General features: G+C 37.8%; 1 protein-coding gene across 1 annotated transcript in view; it reads left to right on the top strand.

Moving 5' to 3' along the window:
- DNAH11 (dynein axonemal heavy chain 11) overlaps positions 1-26,571 on the top strand; it is a 417,881-nt gene that overhangs the window by 72,310 nt on the left and 319,000 nt on the right. The window contains exons 21-26 of the mRNA XM_030932862.1: positions 7,072-7,230; positions 8,141-8,224; positions 9,567-9,725; positions 12,880-13,002; positions 13,743-13,865; positions 26,340-26,564. Of these exons, the coding sequence (XP_030788722.1) occupies positions 7,072-7,230; positions 8,141-8,224; positions 9,567-9,725; positions 12,880-13,002; positions 13,743-13,865; positions 26,340-26,564 (873 nt within the window). The remainder of the gene's footprint in view (positions 1-7,071; positions 7,231-8,140; positions 8,225-9,566; positions 9,726-12,879; positions 13,003-13,742; positions 13,866-26,339; positions 26,565-26,571) is intronic.

Genomic DNA, 26,571 nt, shown 5'->3' on the forward strand with positions numbered 1-26,571 from the left:
TGACAGACTGCTAGCAAGACTAATAAAGAAGAAAAGAGAGAAGAATCAAATAGATGCAATAAAAAATGATAAAGGGGATATCACCACCGACCCCACAGAAATACAAACTACCATCAGAGAATACTATAAACACCTCTACGCAAATCAACTAGAAAATCTAGAAGAAATGGATCATTTGCTGGACACTTACACTCTTCCAAGACTAAACCAGGAAGAAGTTGAATCCCTGAATAGACCAATAGCAGGCTCTGAAATTGAGGCAATCATTAATAGCCTACCAACCAAAAAAAGTCCAGGACCAGATGGATTCACAGCTGAATTCTACCAGAGGTACAAGGAGGAGCTGGTACCATTCCTTCTGAAACTATTCCAATCAACAGAAAAAGAGGGAATCCTCCCTAACTCATTTTATGAGGCCAACATCATCCTGATACCAAAGCCTGGCAGACACACAACAACAAAAGAGAATTTTAGACCAATATCCCTGATGAACATTGATGCAAAAATCCTCAATAAAATACTGGCAAACCAGATTCAGCAGCACATCAAAAAGCTTATCCACCATGATCAAGTGGGCTTCATCCCTGGGATGCAAGGCTGGTTCAACATTCGCAAATCAATAAACGTAATCCAGCATATAAACAGAACCAAAGACAAGAACCACATGATTATCTCAATAGATGCAGAAAAGGCTTTTGACAAAATTCAACAGCCCTTCATGCTAAAAACGCTCAATCAATTCGGTATTGATGGAACGTACCTCAAAATAATAAGAGCTATTTATGACAAACCCACAGCCAATATCATACTGAATGGGCAAAAACTGGAAAAATTCCCTTTGAAAACTGGCACAAGACAGGGATGCCCTCTCTCACCTCTCCTATTCAACATAGTGTTGGAAGTTCTGGCTAGGGCAATCAGGCAAGAGAAAGAAATCAAGGGTATTCACTTAGGAAAATTGTAGTCAAATTGTCCCTGTTTGCAGATGACATGATTGTATATTTAGAAAACCCCATTGTCTCAGCCCAAAATCTCCTTAAGCTGATAAGCAACTTCAGCAAAGTCTCAGGATACAAAATTAATGTGCAAAAATCACAAGCATTCTTATACACCAGTAACAGACAAACAGAGAGCCAAATCATGAATGAACTTCCATTCATAATTGCTTCAAAGAGAATAAAATACCTAGGAATCCAACTGACAAGGGATGTAAAGGACCTCTTCAAGGAGAACTACAAACCACTGCTCAGTGAAATCAAAGAGGACACAAACAAATGGAAGAACATACCATGCTCATGGATAGGAAGAATCAATATCGTGAAAATGGCCATACTGCCCAAGGTTATTTCTAGATTCAATGCCATCCCCATGAAGCTACCAATGAGTTTCTTCACAGAATTGGAAAAAACTGCTTCAAAGTTCATATGGAACCAAAAAAAGAGCCCACATTGCCAAGACAATCCTAAGTCAAAAGAACAAAGCTGGAGGCATCACGCTACCTGGCTTCAAACTATACTACAAGGCTACAGTAACTGGTACCAAAACAGATATAGACCAATGGAACAGAACAGAGCCCTCAGAAATAATACCACACATCTACAACCATCTGATCTTGGACAAACCTGACAAAAACAGGAAATGAGGAAAGGATTCCCTATTTAATGAATTGTGCTGGGAAAATTGGCCAGCCATAAGTAGAAAGCTGAAACTGGATCCTTTCCTTACTCTTTATACGAAAATTAATTCAAGATGGATTAGAGACTTAAATGTTGACCTAATACCATAAAAACCCTAGAAGAAAACCTAGGTAATACCATTCAGGACATAGGCATGGGCAAGGACTTCATGTCTAAAACACCAAAAGCAACGGCAACAAAAGCCAAAATTGACAAATGGGATCTCGTTAAACTAAAGAGCTTCTGCACAGCAAAAGAAACTACCATCAGAGTGAACAGGCAACCTACAGAATGGGAGAAAATTTTTGCAATCTACTCATTTGACAAAGGGCTGATATCCAGAATCTACAAAGAACTCAAACAAATTTACAAGAAAAAAACAACCCCATCAAAATGTGGGCAAAGGATATGAACAGACATTTCTCAAAAGAAGACATTCATACAGCCAACAGACACATGAAAAAATGCTCATCTTCACTGGCCATCAGAGAAATGCAAATCAAAACCACAATGAGATACCATCTCACACCAGTTAGAATGGCAATCATTAAAAAGTCAGGAAACAACAGGTGCTGGAGAGGATGTGGAGAAATAGGAACACTTTTACACTGTTGGTGGGATTGTAAACTAGTTCAACCATTATGGAAAACAGTATGGCAATTCCTCAAGGATCTAGGTCTAGATGTACCATATGACCCAGCCATCCCACTACTGGGTATATACCCAAAGGATTATAAATCATGCTGCTATAAAGACACATGCACACATATGTTTATTGTGGCACTATTCACAATAGCAAAGACTTGGAATCAACCCAAATGTCCATCTGTGACAGACTGGATTAAGAAAATGTGGCACATATACACCATGGAGTATTATGCAGCCATAAAAAAGGATGAGTTTGCGTCCTTTATAGGGACATGGATGCAGCTGGAAACCATCATTCTTAGCAAACTATCACAAGAGGAGAATACCAAACACCGCATGTTCTCACTCATAGGTGGGAACTGAGCAATGACATCACTTGGACTCGGGAAGGGGAACATCACACATCGGGGCCTATCATGGGGAGGGGAGAGGGGGGAGGGATTGCATTGTACCTGATATAAATGATGAAGTGATGGGTGCTGACGAGTTGATGGGTGCAGCACACCAACATGGCACAAGTATACATATGTAACAAACCTGCATGTTATGCACATGTACCCTAGAACTTAAAGTATAATAATAAAAAAAAAAAAGGAAAAAAAAAAGAATTGAAAAAAAAAAAAAGAAAAATGCAGTTGTGAAAAAAAATACAATTTAGCAGATGGGTTAAAGAGCTCATTAAAATTGGAAAGAGAATTAGTGAAATACAAATTACATTGGAAGAAATCACTTAGAATGCAGGAATCGGTGTAAGGAGATGGAAAATATAAAACAGCTTAAAGGACACACAGAAAGAAGTTAGAATGCCATCCAGCTCTTCTCTTGGTACTTCCTGGAAGAGAGAATGAACAGAATATAGTCTGCAAGATAATAGCTGAGACTTTTAAAGGACTGGTTGTGATGGTTAAATTTAGGTGTCAACTTGACTAGATTAAGGGATACCTACAGAGCTGGTAAAACATTTCTGGGTGTGTCCATGAGGACACAGGAGAGACTTGTTTGTGAGTTGGTGGACTGAGTGGGGAAGATCCACCTGCAGTGTGGGTGGGCATTGTCCAACTGGCCGGGGGCCCAGATAGAAGAAAAAGGCAGAGGAGAGGCAAATTCACTGTCTCCTCTGGAAAAGGAATACCTTTCTCCTGATCTTGGACATCAGAATTCCAGTCTCCCTGGACTTTGGACTCCTGGACTTGAACCTACAACCCCCCACCCTCAGCATCTGGTTCTTAGGCCTTTGGCCCCAGACTGAGGATTGTACTATCAGCTTTCCTGGTTGTGAGGCCTTTGAACTTGCACTGAGCCACACTACTAGATTTCCAGCTTGCAGATGGCTTATTGTGAGACTTCTCAGCCTTCATAATTGTGTGAGCCAATACCCCTAATAAAACTTCCCTCATATATCTGTTTATTTTTCCCTGTTGGTTCTATCTTTCTGGAGAACCATGACTAATAGACTGGTCAAAACATAAATCAATAGATTCAGGAAATTCACTGACTCCCAACCAGGATAGATAGACTGCATCTAGACACATCACAGTGAACTGCAGAATACCAAAAGCAAAAAGATTTTCAAAGCAACCAGATAGAAAAGACTGGTCACTTGTTAGAAATGATGATTAGGCTAAGGGCGTACTTCTCATTAGCAAAAATGAGAGCCAGAAGGTAGTGGATGATGTCTTTCAATTCTACTGGGAAAAATTGTATCTCAATAACAGTGAAGTGAAGATATTTCAGGTAAACAAAAATGTAATATATTTACCACCAATAAACCATCACTAAAATAACTCTAGTTATTTATAGTGAACCATCACTAAAATAGCTCTAGTTATTTATAGTGATGAATAACTAGTTATACTCCAAACAGTGCCAAATTTGGTTCTTAGAAAAGCCTAACTCTGTGGACAAACCTCTGGTGAAATCATCAAGGGAAAAACAGAAAAAAAAAACCAAAATTAACAGTATTAGAATAAAATAGGGAATGATTGTACAGAAACAGCATACATTCAAAAATATAGAGCACTATTAACAAGAAGCTTAAAAACTTAAACAAAATGGATAAATTTTTAGGAAAATAGAATTTACCAAAACTGTCTCAGTAAATCTGAGTAGTCATATTACTATTCAAACTTAGCCAGCATGAAAATAAAAAGAAAAATGTTAACCAGTTTTTAAAAAACGAAAAAAAAAAAAATTCCAAAAGAGAGACTAAGAAGCCCTGATGGCTTTACAGGTGAATCTTAAGAAGCTTTCAAGAAACAGATCCCGTTCACATGATTCCAGGAACCTGAAGAAGAATGAACACTCAAAAATTATTTTATGAAGCATGTCTGATTTTTATAAAACCGTAGTATAAGGAAAAAAATATAGATCAGTCTTTCTCATGTACATGTAGATACAAACATACTAAACAAAGCAATCAAATTATATCAATATACAAGTTTTCATTTAAGGAAAGTAAGTTTCACTTAACATTAGAAAATCATTATAATTAATTGCATTAACAAATTAGGGAGAAAAAAATCGTATGGTTATCGCAAGAAATGCCGAAAGAACTTTAGCTATCATTCAACATTCATTCATGATAGAAACACTTAGAAGACATTTTTACCTAATAAAAGAACTAAACCTGTACGTAAAATACTATATGATAGGGAACATGAAAGTTCCTAGTAGCATTAGTAATAAGGGTGAAACATAGGAAAAGCCAAAATGACTATTAGAAGTAAAAAAAAAATAGTACATATTCATATAATGTAGTACTATGCAGTAGAGGAAATGAGCTTCACACACATCATCGTGAATATATAGGTGAACATAAATATCAATTGAAACGTGACATATGTAGTAAACTACATTTCACAAACATAAATTTTAATATCTAGCCTTTAGCAGTACGTTAATGTGAAAATATAAAAATTATTAAATAAAAAATTAGGTTTTGTGGTTAAATAGTAGGGAAAAGAGGGATAAAATTGAGAAAGGCATTAAAAATTATTAGTCATATTTCTTAGGCTAGATGGGGAGCAAACATATCTTTTTACGTGTATAAAATGTTTCATAATACATTTTAAAACTAAAAGAATTGCAGTTCTTGTTTGTGAAGATATAACTTGTAAAAATGAAAGCAGGATACTAGTATTCTTTACATAGTAGGTAATGAAGAGAGCAGAGTTGGGGTTGGGAAGATGTTAGGCAAGGGCAGAAAATTTCAGTTAGGAATAAGTTCACAAGACTTCTTGTACAACATGGTGACTATAGTTAATAGCAACATCTTGTATTTTGAAAATTGCTGAGTACATTTGAAGTGTTCTTACCATAAAAATTGTGAGATGATGAGGTATGTGAGGTAATGCATATATTAATGAGCTCTATAGAGCCATTTCACAATGTATAGATTTTTTTTGTTTTGTTGAGACAGGGTCTCTCTGACCAGGCTGTAGTGCAGTGGCGTGATTTGAACTCACTGCAGCCCCAACCTTCCCCGGTCTCAGGTCATTCTCCCACCTCAGCCTCCCGAGTAGCTGGGACTACAGGCACATGCCACCATGCCCAGCTAATTTATTTTTATTTTTATTTTTTTGCACTTTTAATAGAGATGGAGTTTCGCCACATTGCCCAGGCTAGTCTCAAACTCCTGGGCTCAAGCGATCCACTCACTATGACTTCCCAAAGTGCTGGGATTACAGGCATGAGCCACTGTGTCCAGTCTTGCAATTTCAAAGCATCATGTTGTACGTGATAAATATGTACAATTTTTATTTGTCAATTGAAAAAGAGTTGAAGGTTGATGGAACACAGAGCATTAAGTATGAGTATTTAAAATTCCAAGAAACTGAAGTAATACAATTGTTGAATCTTGGGAGGAGGATGGGAGAAAGTAGAAAGTGGAAAAACAAAGTCAAATCCTTCTTTTGCAAAGCCAGTAGTAACCTAATATAATGTCTAAATGTGATCAATCAAGAAAGAGCAGCTCGAGCACAGAATTGGGAGTTACAGAAACAGCATCCGAAAGAATGAGAGTGAACCTGAAGGATTGCTTTCCTGCCTTGCAAGTGCTCCTCTATACCTTGAACTTTTACCATATAAACATAGTACCATTTTGTTAATTAAAGATGAAAATTAAGAGTTGGTTCGTCACAAAAGAAAAAACATGCCAGTATTTAAGTTTGGTGTAAAATGTAAACTGTTCTACATAGATGGCATATATAAGTGAACCTTGATAAAGATAGTCCTATGGTGATGTTTTCATAGTGGGCTGTGTTTTTAGCTTTGTGTTTTATTTCACAAATTCTCTTCAGTGCATTTGATATTGATAATCTGTGGGGTATTTTTTAAATCTGAAAGTTTTAATAAACTAAGTCATTATTAAAAAGATAATTCATTCTTACGTGGAAGTTTCTAGAGCCCCACCTTTTGTTCCTCAGAAAATTCCCCAGTTCTCAGTACAAAAACCAAGAGGAAAAATTGTATTCAGAGAAATCTGATGAGGAGGAAATTTTGCTAAAATACGTGTATAGGGAGAGTATTGTTAAGTTACTGTGTTTAATAGTAGTCTATTCTCACTTTTTGAGTAGCTGAGTTTGCTCTTCTAAAACCTTCTACATTTTGCCAATAGTTATGCTGCAGATTTCTTTTTATTTTCCTTTTAGAATCAAAGATTGAAATGTCGAGATAACCAGAACTCCAGAACTGCATGTCTTCTCTTTCTCTGGCAGTTTGTATGCAGGTGTTTATGTTCTCTCCTTAGGCAAATCAAGAGCTTGAGGCCTTAGAAGAAGAAATGTTGCAGATGCAAGAATCTACTCGTCTTTTTGAAGTGGCTCTTCCAGAGTACAAACAAATGAAACAGTGTCGCAAAGAAATAAAATTGCTCAAGGGACTGTGGGATGTCATCATTTATGTTCGAGTAAGATGTGCTTTTTCAAAATATGCTTTTTATTTAGTAGTTCTTTTATATATGCAGTTTGTAGAGGCCAGGCATTCTATTTGGGTTTTGTAATGCCTTGACATATGTGGAAATTAGGTCCGCACCCCAGCCCCAAATTAGAATTCATATATCTCTGTTAGTGGATGATTATTCTTTGACTAGCAGTTGTTTTTATTTTTAGTTCAGGATGAAACTTTGTATAATAAGCTAACTGCCTCAAATCCTTTGGGGAGATTGTATAGAATATAAATGAAAATTAATATATAAATATATATTACACATGTAGTCATCTGTGCATACCAACTCATACATATACCTATGCTTATACTTACATGCCTGGGCATATACAAACAGACCCTTACTAAAAATAATTTGTATATGGTTAATTAAGTTAAAAACTTAAGTGAAAAAATAAGTTCTAGGGAATGAGGCATATTGCAACAAGCACTATAATCTTTTAAGGTAATTGAAAGTCATATAGAAATATAAAATATGGTCAAGAAATGGTTAATGAGAGTATTGTTTATAATGGATGAAAATTTTCATGTGAAAGCTTATTACATGTAGAATTATAAAAGTCTGTTATTTAATCTATTTATCAGTTTATTCAAAGTACACAGGATTAAGTGATAATGATGGTATGTGTATGGAATTTATCATCGCTACTAGAAATTAATATATCATAATGTTTTGGCCTTTAGCTTGACATGGTTCTGACAACTTTTTTGTTTTGGTGATAGGGAAGTTTTGACAAGTGCAGTTAATATTTAAAAAATTGGCTTTCCACTGGATGATAGAGTTACTGTGTATAATCAGTTTATATATTTTGCTGCAGAGACTTGCTTTCACCAAATGTTGTTGACACTTTTATCTGCTTTTGCGTTTTCAGAGAAGCATTGATAATTGGACTAAAACCCAGTGGAGACAGATTAATGTGGAACAGATGGATGTAGAACTCAGAAGGTTTGCCAAGGCGAGTTCCATAGCTGTCTATTACAACAATTTATCTTTCTCAGCACCACCTCCTTCCATCTTCCCTAACCTAGTATCTGGTGTATTGGGCTGCATGTACTTATTTACTTCTAACAGAGTGATAACAGACAGTGTTTTTTTTTTTCACCCTTAGTCAGTTGCACTTCTAATCAAGCCTGCCTTTCTGTGAGTGAATTGATAGAAGCATATTAGGGTTAATGAATTTATGAGAAGCTGCTCTAATTATGAGCTTCCTACGGCTTCCTAGAACAGAGAGGAACATTGTCAGGGCCAAGGGGTCAGGCTTCTAAAAGCTTTTGATTTCTTTACTTAGCAACCATAAACATTTTGTATCTGAAAAGGTACCTTTTGGTTCTGGAATTTGGGTCAACTAATAGGAGTATGCCACCTCTGGATTTATGTAAAATACTGTGATCTCTGTTCTTATTAATGACTCTGGTATCCCAAGGGAGCTCAACATATACAGAACTGAACTGATTGTAATTTGGTACTTACTGGACTTTGATATCTTTTCTGCATAGCAGTATGCCCTCTGAAGACAGAGCATCTTTGGATAAAGCCAAAATGCATATCAGTGAAAGGTAGTTAAAAGTGACAGGGCCATTTGCTTCTTTCCACCCCAGGGCTTCTTTGCTTCGGCTCCTACCCACTCTCGCCTGTATTTTCCCCTATATTATGCCAGTCCCACAGACCCAAACTAAGATGTCCCTTCATTCTTTTGGATGTCATGGGGTCACATTGCCCTTTATTTTATGCTGAGTTCTAGTTATATTCTTATGGGTTTTCTCATTCACAATTGCTGATGTTGTTCCTTGGGCTGAGAGGACCAGCCAAGTCAAGGGACCTATTTGGCATTTTAAGATGGTGAAATATTTAAGTTTCAAGAAACAGGCACTCAAAGGTAATCATCATTCCAAAGCTATTGTTTAAATGAGTCATGTATTCCGAAGGAGGTCTTAGTAATCCAATAATAATCTGTTTCCATTTATTTATGTTTATAGAGGAAACATTCTTTATTGCACGTGTCCTGTGAACTCTGTTACTTACCTATGTTTCCTCATGGGATATTCAGTTAGATCTTGTGCATGAGAAAGCAGTATATCCAAGTGGCTTGTACATAGTGGACTTGTAATGTACAAATGAGTGGATCCCTTTCCGTTTCTCTGGTTTTGGTCCTTGGTCTAGGAGTTCAAATGCTTTCACTCTTTTCTAATCCGGGAGTTGGGAAATGCACATATTTATTCTTCCAAAGGAGGCAAATTATTAATATATACTTGTTATTATATCTTTGGAGCTAGGTTTTATCCTCCACTTTTCTTTAGGAAATTGGGTCACTCAACAAGGAAGTCCGCATCTGGGATGCTTACACAGGCCTGGAAGGCACGGTTAAGGACATGACAGCCTCCCTGAGGGCCATCACAGAGTTACAGAGCCCTGCCCTCAGGGACAGGCATTGGCACCAGCTGATGAAAGCTATTGGGGTCAGTATCCTCGGTCTCACTAATTGAATATTTTTGTGACTGTGAAGTGTTACTTCTTGGTTTGCATCATCCAGGATGAAGTGTAATTTATGAAAAGGTCTCTAGTCAGATGTAGGAGATCAAGCTCTTTGGGGGGATCAGTGGTCTGGATGCCCAAGGTCCTAGTTCTTGCTCCCCTTTTTTCTCTTACTGGCTATGTGACCTTAAGCAAGTCACTTAACCTCTTTCATTTGAGTTTTGCTTTTTAGTAATCAAATGAGAAGGGATGCTATCTGCTCTTATACATTAGGGGAATCTTGCAAGGCATAAGTGAGATAATATGAAAACATTTTATAGAGCTAGCCATCTGGTGAGATGGCTGCAAATAATCTTACTATGGAAAGGGTCAGAAAGTATAAAAGTGAATTTGTGGGAAAAAGGAATCCAAAATTGTGATTTCTTTTTCACCCATAATTCATTTAATAATGGTGCCTTTTTTTCATGGTCTTTTGATGATTTTGATTTTATTGCAAGGCATAAAGTGGTTTCTCATGTGTCCATGCCACTTGAGCTTCTATTTTATTGCCTTTCTATGTCTATTGAAAGCAAATATAACAACCTTATGCACTCTTCAGGGAAGGTGACCTTTATGAGTTTAAAATATATAAAAAGTCTAATCTGTGTATGTTTTCATTAAGCAAATCAAGAGTTTGAGGGGCACACTGAAGAAAGGCTTTCAGGATGTGAAGGGGTGTTGCAGAGTAGGAAAACGGGCAAGGGCATTGTGGAGAAGTGGGGACAGCCTGGGCTTTGTGGTTCTAACCCTAACACTTAGCAGCTCTGGAATCTGGGACAAGTTGCCTGTTCTTTATGACTCGGTTGGCCCTTTTATAAAATAAATATAATACTTCCCATGCAGACTGGGTGAACACATTGGAAATTTTATATATGTGTGTGTATATATACACACACCCACACACATACACATGAGAAATAATATATGAAATATAGATGTACACACATGTATACACATATATTTAAAACACACATATGCATACACATATATACACATAGTCATGCACTGCATAATGACCTTTCAGTCAGTGCTGGACCACATATACTATACTGGTCCCATAAAAAGATACTGTATTTTTACTGTAGCTTTTATATGTTTAAGTATGTTTAGATACACAAGTACTTAGCACTGTGTTATAATTGCCTGCAGTGTTCAGTAATGTGCTGTATAGGTTTGTAGCCTAGGAGCATGGCATAAATGGCATAGCCTACTACACACCATGTACCATAGTTGCGTAGTAGGCTATGCTATCTAGGTTTGTGCAAGTTCATTCCATAGTGTTCACACAATGACAAAAATCACCTAACAATACATTCCTCAGAACATATCCCCATTGTTAAGTGATGAATGACTGTATATAAAGGACCTAGTATGTAGTAAGTGCTCAATAAATGGATCTCTGAAGCTATTGCCACTATTGTATTTTTTATAGAGTCTTTTAGACATTGGCTATTTAGACTTTGTAATTAATTTGTGCATTCAGAAAATTTTTATCGAATCTTTGAATGTGTAGTAGACTATGTGCTCTGCTCCCCATCCCCTTCTCATATTTCTGCCAATAAAATTTTGTCTCAGCATAGCCACTACTTGCCTGTGTTATGCCTTTTTGCCAGCTAGAAAAAGTCACCTGCTCTGACAGACAATTTAGAAAAAGGCACCCTCCTCCAGGTTGTCCCCAGGACAGCAGAGCAGAGGCTGGCTTCCTTTTTGTTTTTTGTTTTTTGAGATGGAGTCTCTCCTGTCGCCCGGGCTGGAGTGCAGTGGCGCGATCTCAGCTCACTGCAAGCTTCGCCTCCTGGGTTCACGCCATTCTCCTGCCTCAGCCTCCCGAGTAGCTGGGACTACAGGCGCCCGCCACCACGCCCGGCTAATTTTTTGTATTTTTAGTAGAGACGGGGTTTCACCGTTTTAGCCAGGACAGTCTCGATCTCCTGACCTCGTGATCCACCTGCCTCGGCCTCCCAAAGTGCTGGGATTACAGGCTTGAGCCACCGCGCCCGGCAAGGCTGGCTTCCATCTCCATTTGTCATCTGGGCTGGTGTCCATGTTCAGTACACAAATTGCACAACTAATCAGGGTGGCCCTATTACACATCTCTGCTCATTCCTTCTCAAGGGCAGACCTAGCTCCCTGGTCCCAGCAACTCTAGAGTGAGGCCAAAATTGACAGATAGCCTGGCAAAACTCATCTAGTTTTCTCAGGACTTTCCAGGTTTTAGCACTGAAAGTCTTACATCCCTGAAATCCACTTGCTAGAAACCCCTCAGCCCTGAACAAACCAGGGCATTTGGTCCTCTTATGCAGAGGGATGGATGGTATTGAAGAATGTTAGAGGGTAGGGAGGGGCAGAGCAGAGAGTGGCAACTTCCCAGAAGCAGATTCTGGATATTCTTAGCAAAAGCAGGAAAGAAAATGGCTTTCCTGCAACCCTGTGCCTGTCTCAATTCTTCACTTACAGGAGACATGAATGAGTTTGGGTATGTCAAAGAGCTGAGGATGTCTTCAAGACCAAATATAGGGTAGGGAAGGGGAGTCAATGTGAGAGAAGAGGAGTCATTGTCACAAGGCAATGTGGAAATGAGAATTATTTTTCACATGGTAAATATGAATAATGACACTATGAGTAAGAGAATTTTTTGCCAATGAACTGAGATTAAATTAGTGGTAAAACTAGGTTAAATCACAGAAGCAGCTGGGAATTATGTTCAGTGAATAGGGTTATTTAGGAAGAAAAGACAAATGAGCCACTACCTGATTCCTGGGATTTCAACCAAATTATAATAAATGAACAATGAGATTCTCTTTAAAAATGGGTTTTGTGGGCAAAGGAGCTAAGAAATGTGCTGACAAGGGAAAGATGTGAAACAAAGAAAATAGGGTAGCATGAATGTGACTAAACTTTGTCCCTTGCTTCCGGCAGGTGACACCTCAGGAATTGGGAGTTGAATGTCTTAGATTGTCCGCATCTTTCAAGACGAGAGATGTATTCAGCACCTGACTTGAGTGTATTTTAGTTAGGATTCATTTCACCAGCCTTTAGGCCAAAGGAACCGTTAATATATGTGGAATGTAAAGTCTACCTTTTTTTCACCCCAATCAGGTCAAGTTTTTAATAAATGAAGCCACAACTTTGGCAGATTTGTTAGCACTGCAGTTACACAGAGCGGAAGATGATGTCCGAAGGATCGTGGACAAAGCGGTGAAAGAGCTGGGGACCGAGAAGGTAGTGTCCTCGGGCTGGTTCATTTCTACTTGGTTAATTTTGGGTATTTGCATAGAAGCCAACTTAGAGAAAAGTCCTTTTGATGTCCTGGAAGCCTGGAGAGATGAGTCCCACTTTGTTCCTTGCTGTTCATTAGGTGTGGGATGAGCAGGAACTAGGATCATCTAAGTCACAGTAAAACAGGAGGATGGTCCTGTTGATGATGATGATTATGGCAGAAAATACTTACATATCCTTTATTTGGTAGCCAGCACCGCTCTAAGTGCTTTATTTATATTAACCCATTTAATCTTCTGAGGTAAGTAATAGTATCTCTATTTTACAGATGGGGAAACTGAGGGATAGAGAGGTAATTAGCTTACCCAGATTCACACAGAAGACTGAGATTCACATTTAAGGCGTTACCTATTTCATGCTGGCTAATTTGTAAATAATATCTACCAAACATTTAGGTAATCATTGAAGTCCCTTCTTGCTCTCAAATTCTGTTTTGGTTAGGGATGATAAACTCACATTCAATAGAAGTTTGATATCAGTGTGATGCTCATTCCTTTGATGTGATAATATTCGTTCTTCAAACCCCATCACCATGAATTACTTGGAGGAAAAAACTGAAGCCAATAATATTTGATATCAGTTTGCATTTTTGAAAATCGAAAAATAATTCCACATAATAGCCTAGATGTTGATTCTCAATTGAATTTTGTGCACATTAATTAATTTATATTGTTGATTACTAGGTTATTAATGAAATCAGTCAGACCTGGGCAACCATGAAGTTTTCTTACGAAGTTCACTATCGAACAGGCATTCCATTACTAAAGTCTGATGAACAACTTTTTGAAACTCTAGAGCATAACCAAGTAAGATGGATATTTCTATTGCACGTATTTTTTAAATTTTATTTTTATTTAACAAATAATTGTATATATTTATAGGGTAGAATGTGATGTTTTGATACATGTTTACAATGTGAAGTGATTAAATCAGTCTCACATACTTAACATTTTTTTTTTTTTTGTGGTGAAACACTTAAAATCTCCTTTAGGAATTTTGAAACATACAATGTGTTATTATTTATTATAGTCACCAACTGTGCAATAGATCACTAAAGCTTATTCCTCCTGTCTAACTGAAAATTTGTACCCTTTGATCAACAGCTCCTCTTTCCCCCTCCCCCAGGCTCTGGTAACCATCATTCTACTCTCTATGAGTTCAACTTTTTTAGATTTCGTGTATAAGTGACATCATGCATTATTTGTCCTTTTGTTCCTGCTTACTTTGCTTAGCATAATGTCCTTTAGGGTCATCCATGTTGTTGCAAATCAGGATTTTCTTCCTTTTAAAGGCTGGGTGTTATTCCATTGTATTTATATACCACATGTTCTTTATCCATTCATCTCACAATGGACACCTAGGTGGCTTTCATATCTTAGCTACTGTGAATAAGGCTGCAATGAACATGAGAGTACAGATATGTCTTCAGGCTACTGATTTCATTTCCTTTGGGTATATACCCAGAAGTGGGATTGTCAAATCATATGTAAGTCTATTTTGAGTTTTCTGAGGAGCCTCCATCCTGTTTGCTGTAATAGCTGTATTAATTTATATTCCTACCAACAGTGCAAAAGGGTTCCCTTTTCTCTACACTCTCACCTACACTTATCTTTTGTCTTTTTGATAATAGCCATTCTAACAGGTGTGAAGTGATATCTTACTGTGTTAAATTTGCATTACCCTGATGATCGTGGATGATGAACATTTTTTCAAATATCTGTTGGTCATTTATAAGTAACCTTTTGAGAGTATCTGTTTGGGTCCTTTGCCCGTTTTTTTTGATTAGGTTACTTGGTTTTTTGCTTTTGAGTTTCTTATATATTTTGGAAATTAGCCCCTTATTATATCTATGGTTTGCAAATATTTTCTCCCAATCCATGCAGAGTCCTCACAATATCTCTTAAAGGTCCCACCTCAAACACTGTTGCATTGTTGGTTAAGTTTGCAACACATGAGCTTTGAGACACAATAGCAGGTAGTACAATAAATAGCAGGTAGTATGAACATTTTAACAATATTAAATACTGGGATAACTTTAAATATTGAATACCTTTCCATTTATTTCTACTATCTACATTTTTTTCATCAATGTTTTGTAGTTTTTAGTATACAGATACTTCACCTCCTTTGGTTATATTTACTCTTAAGTATTTTATTGTTTGATACTATCATGAATGGGATTGATTTCTTAATTTCTTTTTCAGATAGTTTGTTGTTAGTATAAAAGAATGCTGATTTTTGTGTGTTAATTTTGTGCCTTACAAGTTTGCTGAATTCATTTATTAGTTCTAACAGTTTTAGGATGGAGCTTTTAGGATTTTCTAAATAGAAGCTTATGTCTTCAGCAAACAGACACAATTTCACTTTTTCCTTTCCTATATGAGTGCTTTTTATTTCTTGTCTGATTGCTCTGGCTAGAACTTCCAGTACTGTATTGAATAGAAGCATGAGAGTGGGCAACCTTCTCTTATTCCTGCCCTTAGATGGAAAGCTTTCCATTCTTTGCCGTTGAGTGTATTAGCTGTGTGCTTTTCATGTTCAGCCTTTATTGTGCTGAAGTACATTCTTTCTATGCCAGATTTGTTGGGAGTTTTTAATCATGAAGTGATGTTGAATTTCATCAAATGCCTTTTCTGCATATATTCAGATGTTCATATCATTTTGTCCTTTTAAATATGGTATATCCCATTGATTGATTTGCATCTCCTTGCATTCCTGAGATAAATCCCATGGATCATGGTGAATGATCCTTTTTAGTGTACTGTTAAAATCAGTTTGCTAGTATTTTGCTGAGGATTTTTTAAACGTATGTTCATCAGGGATATTAGCTTCTAATTTTCTTTTCTTGTGGAGTGTTTGTTTGGCTTTGGTATCAGGATAATGATGGCCTGATAAAGTGAGTTTGCAAGTATTTCTCCTTAAGTTTTTTTGGAAGAGTTTGAGAAGGATTAGTATTAGTTCTTCTTTAAATGTTTGGCAGAATTCCACCATGAAGCCCTTCTGTCCTAGGCCTTTCTTTTGAGGGGAAATATTTTAGTATCAAATCAGTGTCTTTACTCATCTGTTCAGACCTTTTATTTCTTCTTGATACAGACTTTGTAGATTGTGTGTTTCTAGGAACTTAACCATTTCAATTTGTTGGCGTATAACTGTTCATAGTAGTCTCTTATGATCCTTTGCATTTGTGTTGTATCAGTTGTAATAACTCTTCTTTCATTTCTGATTTTGAGTTATCTCCCTTTTTTCCTTGGTCTGGCTAAAGGTTTGTTGATTTTGTTTACTATTCAAAAAACCAATTCTTCATTCCATTGGTCTTTTTGTTGTCTTTGTCGTCTCTATTTCATTGATTACTGCTCTGATGTTTATCATTTTTTCCTACTATTGATTGTGGGCTTAGTTTGTTCTTCTTTTTCTAGTTCCTGAAGGGTTAGCATTAAGTTGTTTATTTGAGATTTTCTTGTTGTTGTAAGCATTCATTGCTAAAAACTTCCCTCTTATAACTGGTTTTGCTGCATTCCATAAGTTTTAGTATGTTGTGTTTCTGTTTTCATTTGTGTCAATATATTTAAAAATTTCTCTCTTGATTTCTTCTTTGACTCATTGGTTGTTCAGGAGCATGTTATTAATTTTCATGTATTTGTGAGTTACTGTGATTGGAAAAATACTTGATGTTATTTTTGATCTGCTTAAGTTTTTATCTAAGATTATCTGGCAGACTTAGAAAACATTTATGTTTTTTCATATTGATGCATAAGAGATGTACATAATTTGGAGGTACATGTGATAATTTAATATATTCATATAAAACATAAAGATCAAATCAGTGTAATTGGGATGGCCATCATTTTAATATTTGTCTTTTCTTTGTGCTAAAACTATTGGAATTTTTCTCTTCTAGCTCTTTTGAAATACACAATAGATTATTGTAAACTGTAGCCACCCTACTGATCTATCTAACAGTGGGTCTTATGAGATCCACTTTTTAAAAAACGTTCCCACATATGAGTGGGAATATGTGATATTTGTCTTTCTATACTTGCCTTATTTCACTTAACATAATTTCCATCCACATTGCTGCAAATGACATGACTTCATTATTATTTTTATGGCTGAATAGTATTCTATTGTATATACCACTCTTGAATCTGCTAGTGGGCACTGAGGTTAATTCTATACTTTGGCTATTATAAATTAGTACTGCAAAAAACGTAGAAATGCAGATGTTTTTTCAACATATTGATTTTCTTTCTTTTGTGTAGATACCTAGTAGTGGAATTGCTGGATTATATTTTTAGTTCTTTGAAAACTCTCCATACTGTTCTCCATCGTAGCTATACTAATTTACATTTCTACCAACAGTGTGAAAGTGTTTCCCTTTCTCCACATCCTTGCCAGCAGCATCCATTGTTGCTTATCTTTTTGGTAAAAGCCATTTAACCGGGGTGAGATCAGATCTCATTGTATTATGATTTGCATTTCTCTGATGATTAGTGATGCTGAGCATTTTTTTTCATATAACTGTTGGCCATTTATATGTCTTTTTTTTTGAGACGGAGTCTCGCTCTGTCGCCCAGGCTGGAGTGCAGTAGTGTGATCTCGGCTTACTGCAAGCTCTGCCTTCCGGGTTCACACCATTCTCCTGCCTCAGCCTCCTGCGTAGCTGGGACTACAGGCACCGGCCACCATGCCTGGCTAATTTTTTGTATTTTTAGTAGAGACGGGGTTTCACTGTGTTAGCCAGGATGGTCTTGATCTCCTGACCTCGTGATCTGCCTGCCTCAGCCTCCCAAAGTGCTGAGATTACAGGTGTGAGTCACCGAGCCCAGCCTGTATGTCTTCTTTTGAGAAATGTCTATTCAAATTTTTTGCCCATTTTTAAATCAGATTGGGTTTTTGTTTTGTTTTGTTTTGTTTTGCCACTGGGTTGTTTGAATTTCGTATGTATTCTAGTTATTAATCCCTTATCAGATGAGTAGTTTGCAAATATTTTCTCCCATTCTGTAGGTTGCTTCTTCACTTCGTTAATTGTTTCTATTGCTGTGCAGAAGCATTTTGTTTTGGCATGATCCTATTTGTCCAGTTTTGCTTTTGTTGCCTGGCCTTTTGAAGTCTTACACACACACAAAAAAACCTTTGCCCACACCAGTGTCCTGGAGCATTTCTCCAGTGTTTTCTTCTAGTAGTTTTATAGTTTCAGGTCTTAGATTCAACTCTTAATCCATTTTGTTTTGATTTTTGTTTACATTGAGAGATAGGAATCTAGTTTCATTCTTCTGCATATGGTTATCCAGTTTTCCCAGCACCATTTATCAAAAATACCGTCCTTTCACCAATTGTATATTCTTGGCACTTTTGTTGAAGATTAATTGGTTGTAAATGTATGGGTTTATATCTTGGGTCTCTATTCTGTTCCACTGGTCTCTGTGTCTGTTATTATGCCAGTACTATTCTGATCTGGCTACTACAGCTTTGTAGTAAATTTCAAAGACAGGTAGTTTGATGCCTCTAGTTTTGTTCTTTTTGCTCAGGATTGCTTTGACTATTCAGGGTCTTCTATGATTCCATATAAATTTTGAAACTTTTTCTATTTCTGTGGAAAAAAAGTCATTGGTACTTTGATAGAGATTGCATTGAATTTAGACATTGCTTTGGTAGTATTGTCATTTTAACAATACTCTTCCAATCCATGAGCATGGAATATCTTTCTGTTTTTTGCATGTGCCTTCAGTTTCTTTCATTAGTGTTTCATAATGTTTCTCATGTACAAACTTTCACTTTTCATCTTTCACTTCTTTGGTTAATTTGATTTTTATGTATTTGATATTATTTGTAGCTACTGTAAATGTGATTGTCTTCTTGATTTCTTTCTTCAAATGTTTTTTGCTGGTACATATAAATGCAACTGTTTTTTGTATGTCTGCTTTATATCCTGCAACTTTCCTAAACTTGTTTATCAATTCTAACAGTTTTTTTTTGGTGGAATCTTCAGGTTTTTCTAGGTACAAGATTGTGTAATCTGAGAATAAGGCTAATTTGACTTCTACCTTCCAATTTGAATGCCTTTTATTTCTTTCTCTTGCCTATTTGCTCTGACCAGGACTTTTAGTACTATATTGAATATGAAGAGTGAAAATTTTTACATTTCCTTCTTAATTTCTTCATTGATTTATTGGTTGGTTAGGAGCATGTTGTTTAATTTCCATGTGTTTGTGATATTTCTAAGGTTCCTCTTGTTACGATTTCTAGTTTTATTTCATTGTAATCAGAAAAGGTACTCAATATGATTTCTGCTTTTTAGAATTTTTTGGAACTTGTTTTGTGCCCTAAGATATAATCTATTCTGGAGGATCCATGTGCTGACAAAAAGAATGTGTATTCTGCAGCAGTTGGGCAGAATGCTCTGTGTCAGACAGGCCTACTAGGTCTAGTGTGTAGTTTGATGTTTCTTTGTTGGTTTTTGAAATCTGAAAGATCTGTCCATTACTGAGAATGGGGTGTTGAAGTCCTGTACTATTATTGTGTTGCAGTCTATCTTTCCCTTTATCCCTTTAGGTCTATTAAAGTCTGTTTTATGTACTTGGGAGTTTAGGTGTTGGGTGCACAGATATTTAATATTTGTAATTATTATATTCTCTTGCCTAATTGATTCCTTTATCATTATGTAGTCACCTTCTTTGTCTCTTTTTACAGTCTTGATTGTAATGTATTTTATCTGATCTAAGTATAGCTACTCCTACTCTTTTTTGATTTCTAGGTGCATGGTATATCATTTTCCACTCTTTCACTTTCAGTCTATGTGTGTCTTTATAGGTGAAGTGGGCTTCTTGTAGGCACTGTAAAGTTCTGTTATATTTCTTTAGCTGTTCAGCCACTTTATGCATTTAATTGGAGAATTGAGTCCATTTATGGTCAGTGTTATTAAGGACTTACTACTGCCATTTTGTTACTGATCTTCTCGTTGCTTTGTAATTCCTCTTTTTTACTTTCTTACTGTTTTCCTTTATGGTTAAGTGATTTTCTCTGGTGGTATGTTTTAATTCATTGCTTTTTATTTTTAGTGAATCTTTCATAGGTTTTTGCATTGTGGTTACCACGAGGCTTAGAAAAAATATAACAAGTTATTTTAAAGAGATGACAACTTCTGTTAGATCACAAAGAAAAAAAAAAAACTAAGGAAAAAAGAAGAAACTCCATTCCTTCCCCTTACCCCACATTTTGAGCTTTAGTTGTCTCAATTTGCATATTTTTATATCATCTACCTCTTAACAGTTTGCTGTAGCTATTGTTTTTGATAGATTTGTCTTTTGGGCTTCATGCTAGAGGTATGAGTGGATTACACACCATAGTTGTAGTACTAGAATATCCTGTGTTCATTCATGTATTTAATTCTACCAGTGGGTTTTATGACTTTAAATAAACTGTTTAATGTCAGTGTTTTTCTATTTCAAATTGAAGAATTTCCTTTAGCATTTTGTATAAAACTGGTCGGGTGGTAGTGAATTAGCTCAGCTTTTGTTTGTTGCGGAAAAGACTTTAATCTCTCCTTCATATTTGAAGGATAAGTTTTCTGGACACAGTATTCTTGGTTAGCAGGGTTGTTTTTTTGTTACATTTAGCACTTTGAAAATGTCATTCCACTCTACTGGCCTGTATTCTTTCTGTTGAGATGTCTCTTGTCAAATTGGAGCTCCTTTATATCTTATTTGCTTCTTTTCTTTTGTTGCTTTAGGATTCTCTATCTGTCCTTGACCTTTGAGAGTTTGATTATTATATGACTTGGAGTAGTATTATTTGGGTCCATTCTATTTGGTGTTCTCTGACCTTCTTGTACCTGGATATTTATATCTTTCTCAGGTTTTCAAAAGTTTTTAATGTTATTTATCTTGTAGATAATCTTTACTGCTTTTCATTCTTTTTTCTCTTAAATTTGTTAAGACTTGTTTTGTGGCTGTATTAGTCCGTTTTCATTCTGTTGATAAAGACATACCCAGGACTGGGCAATTTACAAAAGAAAGAGGTTTATTGGACTTACAGTTCCATGTGGCTAGGGAGGCTTCCCAATCGTGGTGGAGGGTGAAAGGCATGTCTCACATGGCAGCAGACAAGAGAAGAAAGCTGTGCAGGCAACCTTACCTTTCTAAAACCATCAGGTCTCTTGAGACTTCTTCACAGTCAGGAGAACAGCATGGGAAGGGCCTGCCCCCATGATTCAGTTACCTCCCCCTGGGTCCCTCCCACAACATATGGGAATTCAAGATGAGATTTGGGTAGGGAGACAGCCAAACCATATCATTCTGCCCTGGCCCCTCCCAAATCATGTCCTCACATCTCAAAACCAATCTTGCCTTCCCAACAGTCCCCCAAAGTCTTAACTCATTTCAGCATTAACTCAAGAGTCCACAGTTCAAAGTCTCATCCAAGACAAGGCAAGTCCCTTCCACCTATAAGCCTGTAAAATCAAAAGCAAGTTACTTCCTAGATAAAATGGGGATACAGCTATTGGGTAAATACAGCCATTCCAAATGGGAAAAATGGGCCAAAACAGAGGGGCTACAGGCCTCATGCAAGTCTGAAATCCAGCAGGGCAGTCAAATCTTAAAGCTCCAGAATGATCTCCTTTGACTCCATGTCTCACATCCAGGTCATGCTGATGCAAGAGGTGGGTTGCCACAGTCTTGGGCAGCTCCACCCTTGTGGCTTTGCAGGATACAGCCTCCCTCCCACCTGCTTTCATAGGCTGGTGTTGAGGGTCTGTGGCTTTTCCAGGGGTATAGTGCAAGCTGTCAGTGGATCTACCATTCTGGGATCTGGAAGACAGTGGCCCTCTTCTCATGGCTTCACTAGGTGGTGCCCCAGTAGGGACTTTGTGTGGGGGCCCTGACCCCACATTTTCTTTCTGCTCTGTCATAGCAGAGGTTCTCCTTGAGGATTCTGCCCTGACAGCAAACTTCTGCCTGGGCATCCAGGCATTTCCATACATCTTGTGAAATCTATGCAAAGGTTTCCAAACCTCAATTCTTGACTTCTGTGCACTGGCAGGATCAACACCACTTGGAAGCTGCCAATGCTTGAGGTTTGCATTCTCTGAAGCCACATACTGAGCTCTATGTTAGCCCCTTTCAGCCATGGCTGGAGTGGCTGGGACACAGGGCACCAAGTCTCTAGGCTGCACACAGCACGGGAACCCTGGGCCCCAGGAAACCCCTTTTTCCTCCTAGGCCTCCCGGCCTGTGATGGGAGGGCCTGCCGTAAAGGTCTCTGATGCCCTGGACACATTTTCTCCATTGCCTTGGGGATTGACATTCAGCTCCTGGTTACTTTTGCAAATTTCTTCAGTCAGCTTGAATTTCTCCTCAGAAAATGGGATTTCCTTTTTTATCACATTGTCAGGCTGCAAATTTTCTGAACTTCTGTACTCTGCTTCCCTTATAAAACTGAATGCCTTTAACAGCACACAAGTCACTTCTTGAATGCTTTGTTGCTTAGAAATTTTTTCTGCAGATACCCTAAATTTTCTCTCTCAAGTTCACAGTGCCACAAATCTCTAGGGCAGGGGAAAAATGCTGCCAGTCTCTTTGCTCAAACATAAAAAGAGTCACCTTTGCTCCAGTTCCCAACAAGTTTTTCATCTCCATCTGAGACCACCTCAGCCTGGATTTCATTGTCCAAGTCATTGTCAGCATTTGGGTCAAAGCCATTCAAGTCTCTAGGAAGTTCCAAACTTTCCCTTTGTGTGTGGGGCCCTGACCCCACATTTTCTTTCTGCACTGCCATAGCAGAGGTTCTCCATGAGGATACTGCCGCTACAGCAAACTTCTGCCTGGGCATTTTCCCGTCTTCTTTTGAGCCCTCCAAACTGTTACAACCTCTGCCTGTTACCCAGTTCCAAAGTTGCTTCCACATTTTCAGGTATATTTTCAGCAGCACCCCACCCTACTGGAGCCAGTTTATTGTATTAGTTTCTTTTCATGTTGCTGATAAAGATATATCTAAGATTGGGCAATTTACAAAAGAAAGAGGTTTATTGGACTTACAGTTCCATGTGGCTGGGGAGGCCTCAAAATCATGGCAGAAGGTGAAAGGCACGTCTTCCATAGCGGCAGACAAGAGAAGAGAGCATGTGCCTGCAAACTCCCCTTTTTAAAACTATCAGATCTTGCAAGACTTGTTCACAATCATGAGAACTGCATGGGAAAGACCTGCCCCCATGATTCAATTACCTCCCACTGAGTCCCTCCTACAATACATGAGAATTCAAGATGACATTTGGGTGAGGACACAGCCAAACCATATCACTGGCCTAACACATGATCTGTTTTGGAGAATGTTTCATTTGCACTTGAGAAAAATCTGCATTCTGCTATTGGATGAAATAGTCTGTCTATGTCCATCAGGTCTGTTTGGCCTAAGGTGTTCAAGTCTACTGTTTCTCTCTTGTCTGTCCAGATGATCTATTCATTGTTGAAAGTGGAATATTGTAGTCCCCTACTATTATTGTATTGCAGTCTATCTCATACTGCAGATCTGTTCATATTTGATTTATATATTTAGGTTCTCTGATGTTGGTTACATATGCAGTTTAAATCAGATTTTATTTTAAATTGTGATTTTTTACTTTTTTCTAGTTCTAATACTCAACATGTATTTATTTATTCATTGAGCATCTAACTGTTACCGGCTCCAGGTATGATACCATTTGTGATCTAAAGTTATGAACACTTGTTCTCTAGGAAGATGCACTTGAGTAGGGAGACAAGCAAAAGGACTCCAAGGAGTCTCAGAAGAGACAGGGAGGCTTTGTGATTAAGGTGGGTGAAAGACCCAGGGAGGGCCTTAGAAGATGATGGTGCCTATGCTGAGACTTGACAGATACTCTGTTATTCAGTCTATTATTCTTCAAAAAATGACAGTCAGGAAAAGGGTGTTTAGGCAATGAGGACAATATTAGTAGCACCTTGGAATGACAGGATGTCTCTAGCGTTCAAAGGTAATGTTAAGACTCTAGTTTCCTTGAAATACAGATTTTCTTTATGAGGATAGTGAAAGGTAGGCCTGGACAGATAGTCTGAGCATGTACTGTATGGTCTTGAATTCTAAAATCGTAGGTGTTAGCGTCTCTTCAGACATGAGAAGAAATGTGGAAGAGACAAACTATTCAGAAGAAATAACAGTAGTATTATTACTAGATGTGAGATATTTAGGAAAAGAAACTGGTTTGGAGAGATGACACTGTTATTATTGGTTTATTCAGTGTGAGATCCGTTTATGCAAAGGTGAAACCAGAGCACAGCTCAACACAGAGGTTCAGCCAAGAACTGGTGTCTGGGAGTTCACTGTCAGTATTTGAGACTTGATGAACTAGCTAGAGAGTAAAGGAGATAAGCCAGCTGAGGATAGAGCATTGGAAGAGGCTGAATTTGGTGAACAAGAGGAGAAGACAAAAATGAGGCAGCAAGAGAGTGGTAAGAGAAATAGTTGAAACAGGATACTGTAATATCATAGAAAAGTCAAGGGATAAGGGTTTTCCCTCAAAGAAGAATCAAGAATGTTAAATACCTAGAGCAGAGAAAAATGAGGAGTAGAGGTCATTCTACTCAGTGACTGTCTGAGATTTCATTGTCATAGAATGGTGAGAAGTACTAGCTAGACTGCATGGCATTAAAACAAGCGCTCCTGAGCTAAATATTGAGTACCCATGGACACAAAGGAGGGAATGATACACACTGGGGCCTACTTGAGGGTGGAGGGCAGGAGGAGGGTGAGGATCAAAAACCTACCTGGCAGGTACTATGCTCATTACCTTGCTGATGAAACCATCTGTACACCAAACCCCCACAACATGCAGTTTACCTGTGTAACAAGCCTGCGTATGTGCCCCCCAAACCCAAAATAAGTGTTGGAAGGGAAAAAAAGACATATGAGGACAGACTTAAAACATTTAAGTTAGGCAGATATGTAATGCTGTGTGATAGAAGCGTTTCAGACATACTAGACATATTTTAATTAAAATATAATTTGTTAGCTTTTCTTTTAATATAAACATGAGAAACAAAAACCACATTAATTATAGCATTCTTTTCAAAATAAAACTGCAACCAATAATTGAAGAAAAAACAAAAAACAAAAACAAGCACTGGTGATAGGAGTGCTGTGGAGCTTAGCAGTAACTGAAAAGGCAGGAAAGTGGAAGCTCAAGGGCCTAGCAGGCTGGTGGGGGGCAGTTTTATTTTATTTATTTATTTATTTATTTATTTATTTATTTATTTATTTATTTAGGACGGAGTCTTGCTTTGTCGCCCAGGCTGGAGTGTGGTGGCCTAATCTCGGCTCACTGCAAGCTCCGCCTCCTGGGTTCACGTCATTCTCCTGCCTCAGCCTCCCGAGTAGCTGGGACTAAAGGCACCCGCCACCATGCCCAGCTAATTTTTTGTATTTTTTAGTAGAGACGGGGTTTCACCGTGTTAGCCAGTATGGTCTCAATCTCCTGACCTTGTGATCCGCCCACCGCAGCCTCCCAAAGTGCTGGGATTACAGGCGTGAGCCACTGTGCCCAGCCTATTTTTTTTTTTTTTTTTTTTTTTTTTTTTGGATACGTGGAGTCTCACTCAGTCGCCCAGACTGGAGTGCAGTGGCCTGATCTCGGCTCACTGCAACCTCTGCCTCCTGGGTTCAAGCAATTCTCCTGCTTCAGCCTCCTGAGTAGCTGAGACTACAGGTGTGTGCCACCACACCCAGCTAATTTTTGTATTTTTAGTAGAGATGGGGTTTCACCATGTCAGCCAGGATGGTCTCGATCTCTTGACCTCGTGATCCGCCCACCTCGGCCTCCCAAAGTGCTGGGATTATAGGCGTGAGCCACCACGCCCAGCCTATTTTTTTTTAAGATTAATAAACACATACCTACACAATCTTGGCATGACTAATAGGCAAGGATGAGGGGAAGAGCAATGAAAGAATACAGTTTAATTCCCAATGCTGAACCCCGATACACAATTTTTTTTTCTGCTGGCAGTAGATCCTGGGCCTTTTTGAGGAAGACATATGAGATACAGCTGCTTATATTTATCTTTTTTCTTTTCGGAAAAATGTTAATATGAATATTTACTACCATTAATTCACTCATTCACTCATTTAGCAAAAACTTATTAAATGCCAGTTCCAGATATTACATGCTACGTCTAAGAATCCAGCAATAAACAGAATAGATATAGTGCCTCCCTCATAGCACTCACATTCTACTAAATTTAGCTACTATTTAAAATTCTTCACCTTTATTTTAGGTTCAGTTGCAGACTCTTCTTCAAAGCAAGTATGTAGAATATTTCATTGAGCAAATGTTAAGCTGGCAAAATAAATTAAACATAGCAGACTCGGTCATTTTCACTTGGATGGAAGTCCAGCGAACTTGGTCTCACCTGGAAAGCATTTTTGTCTGTTCAGAAGATATTCGAATCCAGCTTGTGAAAGATGCTAGAAGATTTGATGGGGTGGATGCTGAATTTAAGGTTTGTC

This window comes from Rhinopithecus roxellana, chromosome 6 (genome assembly GCF_007565055.1).
Source record: "Rhinopithecus roxellana isolate Shanxi Qingling chromosome 6, ASM756505v1, whole genome shotgun sequence".
Classification (NCBI taxonomy): Eukaryota; Metazoa; Chordata; class Mammalia; order Primates; family Cercopithecidae; genus Rhinopithecus; species Rhinopithecus roxellana.